Source organism: Eptatretus burgeri, chromosome 2 (genome assembly GCF_056783735.1).
Source record: "Eptatretus burgeri isolate ZD-2024b chromosome 2, Ebu_testis_v1, whole genome shotgun sequence".
Classification (NCBI taxonomy): Eukaryota; Metazoa; Chordata; class Myxini; order Myxiniformes; family Myxinidae; genus Eptatretus; species Eptatretus burgeri.
The window spans coordinates 123,927,707-123,941,086 of record NC_140962.1 but is presented as its reverse complement, the minus strand read 5'-3'; the positions used below and the strand labels follow the sequence as shown (position 1 = coordinate 123,941,086).

The 13,380-nt window shown below is 41.6% G+C and overlaps 1 protein-coding gene across 8 annotated transcripts in view; it reads right to left on the bottom strand.

Annotated features, from left to right (window-relative positions):
• The window catches only part of LOC147032987 (phosphatidylinositol 4-phosphate 3-kinase C2 domain-containing subunit alpha-like), a 168,508-nt gene that overhangs the window by 14,580 nt on the left and 140,548 nt on the right, over positions 1-13,380 (bottom strand). For 7 of the 8 annotated variants that reach the window (XR_015055420.1, XM_085871067.1, XM_085871066.1 and 4 more), the window contains 7 exons: positions 13,253-13,362; positions 12,657-12,867; positions 12,333-12,457; positions 11,853-11,970; positions 7,076-7,151; positions 4,430-4,539; positions 2,671-2,796 (listed from right to left, as the gene is read on the bottom strand). Coding sequence is in view for 6 of the 8 variants with exons in the window: in XM_085871067.1 (XP_085727193.1) it covers positions 2,671-2,796; positions 4,430-4,539; positions 7,076-7,151; positions 11,853-11,970; positions 12,333-12,457; positions 12,657-12,867; positions 13,253-13,362 (876 nt within the window). In the remaining 2 variants the exon portion in view is untranslated. The remainder of the gene's footprint in view (positions 1-2,670; positions 2,797-4,429; positions 4,540-7,075; positions 7,152-11,852; positions 11,971-12,332; positions 12,458-12,656; positions 12,868-13,252; positions 13,363-13,380) is intronic. The other variant, XR_015055421.1, reaches the window with a different exon arrangement.

Here is a 13,380-nt window from a genome sequence, read left to right as displayed (position 1 = left end):
AAACAGCTGGAATCTCTGCATAGTTCCTCAAATGAGATGAAGACTTTTGGCAATCAAGCATGCTCCTCAGCTGTGGAACTCTCTGGTTATCATTAAAATACTAAGTGCCTGAGCTAATCCCCAAGTTATAATTTTTTACACAGCAAATTCAACACTTCATTATACGAGGGCCGTACCAAAAGTCATGAGCATTAGTGGATGCCACACATTTGTGCCGAATATGGTATAACAAGAGTTCTTAGTGACATCTATCCATCTATCCTTATACCCACTCCAATATAAACACAGGCTTGGCACATGCACACCACTGGTGCTCCCACACACCATTGTGACAAAATGTCTGTCAATGACAAATCATTTCACCGACGTGCAGCGATTGAAGCCCTCGTGAAGGAGAACAATTCAACTGCAGATATCGATGGGTGATTGAGTCAGATGTAGGGAGATGCTTGCATGGGCGTAAGCAGTCTCAGAAGGTGAGTGAAACACTTCAAAGACGGAAGCACATACATCGCCGATGAGTCACACTGTGCTCGGCCGAGAGAAGTGCCTAAAGTTGATGTGCTTATCAGTTAGGAACGAAGGGAGATAGGGAGATCACATCGTAGTGCAGCTTGGCATAGAACACTGTGCTATACTGGAGATGATAGCGACCTTGGAATAACAGAAAGTTTGTTCCCATTGAGTTCCCCGTTTGCTTAGGCCTAAGTCACATTTACTCTACGGCGAGGATACGGCGGCCGTACGCCCTCTGAATTAACAGAAACGTGCGGCGGCCGCAGAGTTTCTGCGGTGGCCTCAGGGTGGCCCTACGCCGTTTGGCTATCTTTTACAGGCCGTAAGGTCGCCGTGGAATTATAACGCGGAGTTATAACTTTTTTCATTTCTACGTTCGCCATAGCAATTCGACAATCCAAAACAAAAAAACTGGTAAAAAAATTATAATAATAAAAAAATTAACCCACTCGCTACTGTCCGTCTGGCCGCACGTTTGCCTTAGGCCCCCCTGCGGTCACCTTGCGGGCACCTTGAGGCTACCTTGCATCTGCCTTGAAAATTCTATGGCCGCCGCAGGGCCCCCTTAAGGTCACCGTGCGACATCAAATCAAAGACCGTACGGCAACCCCACGTTTTCGGTCTCCACAATTTCTAAGACCTAAGGCCTAAAGTCACATTTGATCTATGGCAAGGATACGGTGGCCATACGCCCTCTGAATTGACAGAAACGTGTGGCAGCCGCAGAGTTTCTGCGGTGGCCTCAGGGTGGCCCTACACCGTTTGGCTATATTTTACAGGTCGTAAGGTCGCCGTGGAATTATAACGCGGAGTTATAACTTTTTTCATTTCTACGTTCACCGTAGCAATTCGACAAGCCAAAACCAAGAAACTGGTAAAAAAAAATTTAAGAAAAGAACCCACTCGTTACCATCCGTCTGGCCGCACATTCGCCTTCGGCCCCCCCCTGCGGTCACCTTGCGGGCACCTTGCGTCTGCCTTGAAAATTCTATGGCCGCCGTAGGAACGCCCTAAGGTCACCGTGCGACATCAAATCAAAGACCGTACGGCACCCCCACGTTTTCGGTCTCCACAATTTATAAATATGCCGTGCGGCTCCCCGAAAAATAAAAACATATGTGACTGCTACATTGTGTGACCGTGGAAATACTGCGGCCGCCGTATAATTGCTAGTGGCCGTAGATTTTGAAGACCCCACGGCCGCCGTGGCAAATGTGACTTAGGCCTTATGGTGGAACACAAAAACACACACACGGATGTGTCATTGCTTCAACGACATGCTGCTGAGGGTGATGACTTCCTGTTCTGTATCGTGACTGGTGATGAAAACTGGTTACACCATTTTGACCCAAAACCCAAGCAGCAAAGCATGGAATGGCATCAATACACATCTCCAAAAAAGAAAAGGCTAAAAGGGTACCCTCCACCAGCAAAGTCATGGGAGCCATCTTCTGGGATGCTGAGGGATGCATAGTGGTTGATTTCCTGCCCAAAAGGGAAACCATCACCATGGCTCGTTATGTTCAGACGCTCAAGAAACTGAAACATGCACTTTGGGAAAAGCGCCCGATAAAAAAAAGCTGTCACATTTAAACATGACAATGCCAAACCTCGCATTGAATGTCTGCCACTGGAGGAAATCTCAAAGAATGGCTGAGAAGTGTTCTCATATCCTCACCCACCCCCCCCCCCCCCAACTACATCCCTCCCCCCAATACAGTCTGGACTTGCCCCCCATGGACTACCATCTGTTCAGGTCCTTGAAAGATCACAAGAGAGGCCAGCACTATGAAAATGACGAGGCAGTCCAGATAGCCGCACTGAGCTGGTTGCGAAGTGTTGGAACAGATTTCAACCGCAGCAGGAATTTTAAGCTTGTGCAGCGCTGGCAGAAATGCGTGGATCATTCTGGAGATTTTATAGAAAAGTAATGCGATATGTCCAGTTACAATTGGCAATATCAGTTTTCTTATCTGTAACTTTGTTTTACTGTACAATAAATGTGCTCATGACTTTGGTATGGCCCTCGTACAATACGATTTTACAATGCCTCACAAAAACAATCTCTGAAAAGTGCATTTCCTTGTAGACATCTCATGAGGTCTTTCCAACAATCAAATTAATCTTTGGAAAACATCAGTGTGAAATATATACCATTTCATTGTACGTGGGGTTTAGTGTCTTCCGGGACACTTTTGTTTTCCTTTTAGTGATTCGGGTTGGGTCTGGCAAAAGGTATGTCTTCACATAAGGATCAGGATTTGTTCCATCAGGCACAACCTTCCAAGAGAAAGAGGGAGAAAGAAAGTCAAATATGGATGGTCTCAAGACATGCCCCACAGCAATACATTAGTTCCACATCAGCATGATCTTTTTTTTTTAATGCTCGTGTTCCTCCTCCCCTCCCCTTTCCTCCAATTTCAACAGTGAAACTGTTTCAAACAAAGGTGATAGAACAAATATTGATCACCACGCAAAGAGCCGTGGAAGTTGCGCTTTTTGGTATAACTGAAAGGGACAAAGAAGAGAAACAAATGCATCAGAAGGAAGACAAAATTTCTTGACATTCTGGTTACAATCAGAAAAGAAATGGAACTGAGCTGGACACATATGAAGAACGGACAATGGGTGGACAACAAAAATGACAAAATGGCAACTTAGCGAAGGCCCAGGAAAGGGCAGAAGAAGATCAATAATCATATGGAGAAATGAAATCAAAATATTTCCTGAAGTGCAATGGCCTCAAATTGCATTGGATAGAACAGAATGGGCCATGTTGAGGGAAGCCTTCCTGCAGTGGTCTAAATTGGCTGGTCAAGGCAAGTCAGGTTCCCCCCATAATAACCAATGATCAATATATTTCAGTTATAACCTCTGGAGGTCCTGAGCCTCACCATTAGCTATAATCAGTCAGAGGCAGATCAAATCTTCCAGATGGCCTCCAAAGCTAACCATCATTGAATAATTATGAGCAAGGCCAAGTCCTCACTCACATTATAACTGTGGCTAAGGATATACATTACATTATATACATTATATACTTTATACATTATATACTTTATATATATACATTATATACTTGGGTATACATTATAACTGTATACCCAAGTGCCATGGAATATCAATCCACCCTAGAGGTTTAGGCTACTGCTTCTCATTGTGCTTCCCTTGAGACCATGGAGTCCAAGGCCCTCTGTCACTGACATCTTGCCACAGGAAGTTGAGTGTCAGGGTCTGCTCACTCATTGTCGGCAAGTTGGTGGCCTTCCGGTCTTTTACCTGTCCCTTGCTCTTCTCATCAAACCACTTCCATTCAAGCTCCAATACATTATAACAGAAACAGTGACACCTTGTTACCCTCTCCGAATCTAAGTTTTATGACCCCACCGCCCGTTTTGAGTCTTTTGTCTTATGTGGTTTTTTTTCTTTTTCCAGGCATTCAAACATCTCCTGACACCTTGTCCCCCTTTCACATGTAACTCCTATCCTGATGATGTGGTGCCGTGGGCATTTCTCATTCATCTATTTTCTCTTTGGCCGACAATCTATCGATTGACCCTTTGTCCCCTCTTGATGGATTATTTAATCTGGTGTTTGTGTAGCACAGGCATGATCAGCCAAATGGCCTCCTCTTGCATAAAATTTCCTTATTATTCCTTGTTATTGCATCATAAGAGGCAGCAGCAGAAACAGTGCATCTTTGGAGAACATTACTTTCAAATAAGTTGAACCGAGCTCATATATATATTGATTACAGACGGATTTTTTTTATTTCCTACATTCAATACCAAAATTGAACAAATTGCAATACATTTTTTAGTGTTTAATTTATGACTTGAAATGGTGCATCAACAGGTGTTTAAAAATCTTTTCATAAGTGTCAAGCATTACGAACACAGTCATCATTACTTACCAGCCCCTTGATGTGCATAACCATGACAAAGAGCGAGGAATTTCGGTATGAGATGGAGAGTTTCACTTCCCCTCCAACCTTTGCTGTTGTTAGGTTCTCATGGAAAGTTTCTGTGGTTAGTAGAAATGCCATCAGAGTGTGACTTAATAAACACATTATTGTCAGCTCTCCAAACATTGCTCATTTGAGAAAAATGTTCCAAATCCTTGGGGAAATGGAATCAATATTGTGAATGTTTAATTGCTAATTTATTCTTCTGCATCAATATACACTCACCACAATGAGATCTCTTTTTCCTATAATTAAACATACGTGTCCCAATATCCCAAATTGAAGCTGCTTGAGGTAAAGGAATCAGCTTTAGAATCACAAGTTATCAATTAATGGTGCCTGGCTTTTTGGAATGATATCGAGCATAGATTTAACTTTTACTACGATGTAATTTTCAAAAAAACAACATAATTGTGCGAGCATGCGAGCCAAATTACTGCCCTAAGCTTTCGGGGCATGATACAACAGTGGCACATTTATAGCCCAATAATGATTCAACCAACAGAGTGGTTCCTGGTCAAATATGCATTCACAAGAGAGATCGATAAATTATGATTAATTACAATAATTTTTCAGTCAATATTTCAATAATAAAAAGAGCAAATTCCAAGCAACCTTGCAAGATTCGGTAACTTTTGGCCAAGTTGCACATAATGTTTCAAAAAAAAAACAATTGAAAAATCACTCACAGAGTGACAACTTCGCAAAACAGCACAAAGTAGAATGGCACTCGGTAGGGCGCATACCTCTGCCAGGTGGAACAGTTCACATTTTGCATCCCACTGATGGGCTGGATCTGAACGGAAATCCAATCCACTTGTTCTTGTCACCTATCCAACTCATCCACCTTGTTTTGTCATTGCTTGTCCACAACTTTTTGAGATTTTGTGATATATTTAGTTATTGGCCCTATCAATCAATTTTAGAAATCAGGCCTGTGTTGACCTTTTGACCTTAAAATTAATTGGTAGTTGAATTCAGCAACGTGACATGAAAATGCTCTTCAAATTTCAAGTCAATCAGATGAAAATTGAGGATTTTAGAAAATTTATCCCAAATTGGCCTTATTTCCTATTTTGACCTTTGGCCTATGGTGACCACAAAAATAATAGGTGGTTGAATTCAGTGACCTGATATGTAAATCCTTTTCAAATTTCAAGTTGATGGATTGAAAATTGATGGTTTTAGAAATTTAGCTCAAATTGGCCTATTTTGACCTTTTGGCCAATGTTTAACCTCAAAAATTAATAGGTGGTTGAGTTCAGCGACCTGACATGAAAATGCTCTTCAAATTTCAAGTCAATTGGATGAAAATTGACAATTTTAGAAACAATTTAAAACAATTTAACTATTTTTGGTTGACCTTGTGGCCTATGATGACCTTTTGACCAAAGATAACCTCAAAAGTAATAGGTTGTTGATATTCATTGACCTGATATGCAAATCCTGTTCAAATGTCATGTCAATCGGATGAAATTTGAGGACGTTAGAAAATTTGGCTCAAATTGGCCTATTGGCCTATGTAGACCTTTTCGGTCGACCGAATTTTACGAAACTTCAATGCGGGACCGTCGCAGGGTCGGTGATATTAATCTCTGAAAATTTCAGAACGATTGGTTGAGCGGTTTGGGCTGGACGTTAGTGGACATACTGTACTTGATCAAAAAAAAAATTGCCAAGTAAAAAAGGATACCTTTGCTATCCCGACTTCCATATTTGATGACAAGGCTTAATCAAGCTCTCCATCATTTTTGACAAGGCAAAATTAAATAGTTTTTGTTGAGAGACATTAACTGTTTGTGTGTGGCGGGCCATGATAGTTGGCCACGATCGTGGCCCGACGTCATTGTTCAACAATCTGTACTGTTTGTTCCTATTTGACAGCAGTGTGTGTGTGTGTGTGTGTGTGTGTGTGTGTGTGTGTGTGTGTGTGTGTGTGTGTGTGTGTGTGTGTGGGTGAGTGGGTGTGTGTGTGTGTGTGTGTGTGTGTGTGTGTGTGTGTGTGTGTGTGTGTGTGTGTGTGTGTGTGTGTTCAGCATGGCCTGCAATTACTGGTTAAGAATGTATTACGTTTCAGATCGTTTGTGAGGTCGATGTTCAGTTGCCAAAATGAATTATCGCTTGTGGAGTGTGATTTTATTTGCATTAAAAAAACGAAAAAGAAAAGACGTAATCATTCGAGTGTATGAGTGATTGGGAAAACGGCGATGATTCAAACGATTATACAGCAAGTGATTCGGAGTTTTCACAAAGCAGTTTGTCCAGTGATACTTCAGAAGATGTTGATGGACAGTTTATCCAGTGATACTAACACATATAAAATTACATGTTTTTAACCAATCAATTATATACAACTGAGTGGAGTAATGTTGATGTTGTGTATGAAAAATTATAGTTTATGATCTGAGTTTATACTCACTATATAGTTTGTGGTATAAAAGGTGAAGAACCCCATTCACAATCACAAACATCTCAAGTTTTATTATTTGCTTGGAAAAACAAACAAAACAACAACAACAAAAAAAACATTTTTGTATTACATTCTGGGAAAATTAAACACTCAAACAGTTAAGTCCCAAAAACCATACTGCATACCATTGAGTTTGGTGACTCCCTCTTTGGCTTTCTCATCTCGCAAAATTGCATGGAAGAAAGTGTACACGAGGTCACACTGCAACATATAAATGAAACGGTCACAAAAATGCAATATATTTTGGATGAAACAATGAATCCTTAGAAAATGATTTTCTTTATATTGTTACGTTTATGGGATAGAAGGCAGAGAATTTAAGGTAGTTAGAATTTAAGGCTTTACCACCATTTGTGTTTCATATAGTTATAGGATTTTTGAACCACTGTATTAATGGCACAATGGGTAAAGTTGTCATGTTAGGGTAAAGTTGTCTGGTGTGGCCCAGCTGGGAGGATGGGTGAGTCATTTTAGCATAGTTAGGGAAAGATTATCACATACTGTGTCCCCGAGACTAACTGGGCAGGAGCTCGGTGAGAAGGAGACTCCCTGGACAACCCCCATATCCACGCTACTGGCTGGCGGATCATGTTGTGGGGGTGTGCTGCATCATACTCGCACACCATTGGGGAAGAGGAAGAAGCATCGGCTCACCGACATCCCTTGGGTGGGGGCTGTCTCTGATTGGAGGAACCGAGGTGGCACGCTATTATCCCATGCTGTTTTGTGTGGCCACAGTGCCCATTGGTTCAAGATTGGTGCCATCTATTGGCTGAGGCTGTTGCTAATGGCGGGTGGAGTGTGCCATTAGGTGGCACCTGTGGGTGTTGACGTTGACACCCTAAAGGCGAGGTTGGGGGTGGGGGGGGTAGTCCATAAAAGCAGAGGCACGGCATTCATGCGCTCTCTAACACCTGTCATGCTTCTCTGCATTATCCAACTCTGGGAACGTTCCCGCTCTGGCTGGGCCTGTCTCTCTAATGCTGAGATGTTCTGCCTGCTTGCCTGATGGTTGACCTGGCCTTTTTCACTGCCTCCTATTTTCTCCACTCACCCAGTTCTATGACTATGTTTATGTGTGGTCCATTCAAGCTATTATCTTCGTTGGTAGGTATTGTGCATACTTGTGTTTTCTTTTTATTGCACCCTTTGTCCCATCAAAATAAATAAATAATTTCCTTCAGACATATGTACCATATGTTCCTGCCTTTTTTCCCCACATCACCAATTAGCTTCATTGAAAACTCCTTGAGGGAAATAAATGAATTACGGTAATCCCTTTGTTTGGCTATCGAGTGTGTTTGACACACGCGAGATTCAAAGCGTGTTGTACAGCCACTCGGGTGAAGACCCGTCCAAATTTAACCTGAAGCCGACCAAATATCTGCAGGATATTACTTCCCAGCACGTGCAGTTCCAGTCTCAAATGACTTGTGGTTTTGGGTGGGGAGGGGGGTGGGGGCGTACACATAACAACATTAAAAAATAACATCTTTCTCTAAAGAGTAGAATTTCAGCCTGGTGTTGGGCTTAGTGGTTAGGATGGTGGCTTGGGATCCCAGCGTCCTGAGTTCAAGCCCCGTTGGCTGCTGAATTAACACCAGGGGTTGACTCAGCCTGTCATCCTTCCGAGGTCGGCGAAATGAGTGCCAGTGTACTGGTCCCAGTGTATGCCCCGGTTCGAATAGGTGTACCATATCCCTGTGTGTCGTAAGAGGCGACCAGGGTTGGCGTCAGGAAGGGCATCCGGCCATAAAAAAAAACATTGCCTCAAGAAAAAGCCAAACCCCTGCACAGCAGGGAAAAATGGCTGTAAAAACGGTCATTATTTTTCTAAAGAGTAGAATTCCATTTTGTCAAAGAACAAGATCCTGAAAACAAAGTAACTTTTTTCAATCAATGAAGTTAACACTAGTTCTTTGGGACCAAAACCCAACAAAACATAAATAAAAGAAAAGGCAGTAAAAAAGAAGCAACTGTTTAAAACCGTTTAAATACCTGTCAACCATTTAGTTTTGATATAGATTTGCAACTTCTTGTTGTTTGTATGTTAGGTGGAAAAGGAAAAGGACAGATCGGCAGATAATGCATTCACAGCCAAATTAAAAAAAAAATTGAAGGAAATATTTTTCTTTTGAAAATATGAGGGCATGTTGAAAAGTATGAGGGCATCCTCTTCTTTTTCTTCAAAACAGGTAAAGATATTTGAATGAAACAATGGGCAATCCACACATGAGTTATTCCCACCACTGTGTGCGAAGTGTCGTGATTATGACACTAGATGTCCCAGTGCTGCGTCGGTTAAGATAACAGAGGGTGATGTGACATTGTCAATGGGTATTTCAAATGCTGACTGATACAATGAAGGAGAAGTGGATGGAACTGCGTGCAGAGGTGTTGTTGCACTATGAACATGAAGGCGACCAGTTCCTGCTCAATACTGCGACTGGAGATGAGGGTTCGTGGCACCATTACAAGCCTGAGTGTATGAGACGATTAAATGGAGTACCACAACAAAGGGTGAAGAGCAACAAAAAAATTCAAGACGCAAGCATCTGCCAAGAAAGTCCTGCGTACAGCTTTTTGTGACGTGAATGGGATAGTCCATTTAGAATTCATGCCTCTCAGCACTACATTGAAACTCCAAAGAAACTGAAGACATAGATTCAGTGCTCAACCTGACATGGAGATGGTTCTCCCATGTGAAGGGGCGTCACACGTGTGAAGGGACGAATGAAGCAATTGATCGCCCTGGTTTCACCACCTTACAGCACCCACCGTACAACCTCAGGCTCTCAGACCGTTTCACATGCTTTTTTTGCAAACTCCAGGCACACCGTCATGTACCTTTTTCTCAGGAGTGGTTTCTGTCTGGACACTCTCCATAAAGCCTTGATTTGTGAAGTGTTACAGAGACTGGCATCTTTCAGGTAGGTTCTCCCATCTCAGCCAAGGAACTCTGTAGTTTTGTCAGTGTAGTCACTGGGTTCTTGGTCACCTCTCTGACTGAGATCCTTCTTGCCCAGTTTGGTCAGACGGTCAGCTCAAGGAAGAGTCTGGGTAGTTCCATATTCTTTCCATTTCCTAATGATGGAGATCACTGTGCTCTTGGGAATTTCAACACTCGATAAATTGTTTTAGACCCTTCCCCAGATCGATGCCTCCTTACAATTATATATCGGAGTTCTACGGACAGTTCCTTTGACTTCATGCAGTGGCGTACCTAAGGTATGGCAGGTATGGCACATGCCCTGGGCGCCACTTGAAGTGGGGGGGGGCACTGAGCAGGACTCGGTCTCTGTCAAGAATGGAATAGTGAAGTTGAAAGACGTCAGAGACGAAAGAAACTAATGGCTGATGAGAACTCGAGACGCTGAGTTAACAGTCAAGGAGGAAATGGAAAGAGTCATGAAGGGAACACTCGACCGTCTTCACAGAGAAATGGACGAAAGGTTAGCTCGTTTGCATGACACTGATGCCAAGTTTGGGTTCCTTCTCGATGTCGAGGGACTGTGTTACAGTGCCGACAGTAATGACCTAAAGAAGAAGTGCGAAAATTTGGGCGAATTGTACAGCTCTGATGTTGATGGACAGCAGCTACATGAAGAAATTTGGGATTGCAGAATGTTGCTATCAAGTCAGGCCAACATGAAAATATCAAGACCTGAAGAGCTTCTAGAATTTATTGTTCAGTATGGAGATGAGAAGGTCTTCCCCGATCTTCGCATTGCTATTCAGATAATGGTAACCATCGCAGTTTCCATCGCCAGCTGTGAGAGTCATTCAGCAAGTTAAAACTAATACTTTCATATTTGAGAGCCTCCATGGGTCAAGGCAGACTCTGTGATCTTGCTCTGCTGAGTGTAGAAAGAGAAGAAACTGAAAAAAACTGACTTTGAGCACATCATAGACCCTTTTGCATCAGTGAAAGTAAGGAAAGTGCAGTTGTAATTTTCATGTAGTGCCATAATTTGTTAATTTAAAGATTAATGAGCTTGGGTTGTATTTTTGAGCTGATATTATGGTAAAGTTATCCAAAAGATGGGTGTCAGATGTTTGGACAGGGGCACAATTTCAGTGCTTGCCATAGGCCCTATTTTCCGTAGATACGCCCCTGACTTCATGGTGGAGTTTTTGCTCTGTCATGCACTGTCATGCACTGTCAACTGTGGGACCTTATATAGAAAGGTGTGTTTCTTTCTAAATCATGTCCAATCGATCAAATTGGCCACAGGTGGACTCCAATGAAGTCATAGAGACATCTTAAGGATGATCAAGGGAAATTCGATGCACCTGAGCTCAATTTGGAGTGTCACAGCAAAGCAGTTAAATACTTATTGACACAAGACATTTCAACTTTTTATTTTTAATTATTAATTTGTAAAAATGCCTAAAAACATGTTTTCACTTTTTAAGTATATGGGGTATTTTGTGTTTAGAACAATGACAAAAACAATTTTTTTTAATCCATTTTAAATTCAGGCTGTAACACAATAAAATGTGACAAAAGTCAAGGGGTGTGAATACTTTAAAAAGGCACTGCATATAATCGTTATTTGCCCTATCTCTCAATTGTGAAGAATCACTAAAATCTTATCGTATCCGGATCTTCACCAAAATCTAAACAATTTTTCCTTGTCGCACACCCAACCTGCCATCAAGTTTCGTCTGAATCCGTCCATAACTTTTTTGAGATATCCTGCTCACAGACAAACAAACAAACAAACAAACAGAGCTGAAAACATAACCTCCGTCCACCTTTGGTGGTAGGTAAAACAATAATCTGGATATTGTCAATGTTTTTGTGATGAAAAACATTTTTCTGATAACTTTTGATTGCCACCCTCACCAAACCCCTCTCGAGTCACTCTTCTCCTACTTGCTTCCTCCTCTACCCCCCACCTCAGAGATCTCTGGTGTGCACCTCAGGAGCTCCTGCAAGTAGGTGTTAAGGTCTGCTTTTCTCCGTGCAGCAACGTCCTCAACATGAGTCCTTCCCAGCACAAGCTTGTTCAGAAAACTGGTGAAGAGACAGGCACCACCTCATGTCAAAATAAACATCATGCCTTGCCTTTGGCCATCAATCAATCTTTATCGTAATGAGCATAATGAAGACAATTATGACCTTCATCAAATAAACAATCCCAAATTTATTTTATTTTTCTTCTCATGTACAAGTACAACAAGAAGTACAACAAAAAAGAAAAACTCAAAATGTTCAGCTCATCATTTCATCAAGAAAGAGTGCTTGCTTCACCACAATGAAAGCAATCTTAATTAATATATTAATTTACTCATAGGTATATATCGAGTTAAAATGTGGTGGTAGTAATATTGAACTAGGAGGATAATTTGAAAATTCCCGCTGCAGCAGAGACACACCATGGCAGTAGGGTTGAGGGAAATATAGAGCACAGCTTGTTGTGCAATTCTTGGAACTCAGAAAACGTTCTCAGGATGAACACAGGCTGTGATTGTCTTTCACGGTACACCTTGAGAACATAGATCTATTGGGTGAAAGCAATGACATTTCAAGATAGGAAGGAGATTTCTTTTATGCATACAGGAATTTTTTTTCTAAAAAATAGTAAACAAGTTGGCACGTCAAAACTGTTGGAGTATTCATTCCGATTCCAAAACGAGTCTTGCATAAAAGTTGTAAATGATATGAGGGGTGAGTCATTCCAAAAAACAAGTTTGCCTTACATAATACTTATCGGGATTGTAGCGTTTTTGATAAGCGAACACAGAGACATCCCGAATTCGCCCATCCGTCTTGATACTGTGCATCTTGGAGAAGAAAGAGAGCAGTGGCTCGTCTGAAGCCCCGACAGAGCCAGAAAAGAGCTGCTGTGCCAGATTGTGGATGAAGAAATTTACTTTTGTGGCCATGCTACCCAAACTTGACTCAATTAGCCTGGAAGAAAAATTAACAAACAAAGAATGCATTGTGGAAAAAAAATAATCACAACTTGTACAATAAATCAGAAAGTGCAAAATTTCTTGGAAATGGAAGTGAGCATAAAATATTTTAAAGCACTCAGTGGAGAAAATAAAAAAATCTTTAAAGAAGAGATATGGTTTCAAAAGGCCATTGCACTTAAATAAGAGGAAGGGATCTGTGATTGCTCTGAATGCGATTGCTTCTTCCGCTAGACACCAATTATGTGGACATGATTCACAGCGGCAATAGGACATAATGACAAATCGACACTTCTACAGTGTATTTAAGTATCTTTTAGTCAGTATTACCCCTAGCCTCGTTTCATCGATATGTATTTTTATAACGTCAGAGGCAATACCTTGTGAACTGTGCTGTGGCTTCAGCATCCGTAGCTAGTGGCATCAAAGCTTCCCAAACATATCTCAAATCCTGAATATCTGCAAGCTCAGGTAGCCCTGAAGATAACATCTAATCACAAGGAAACAT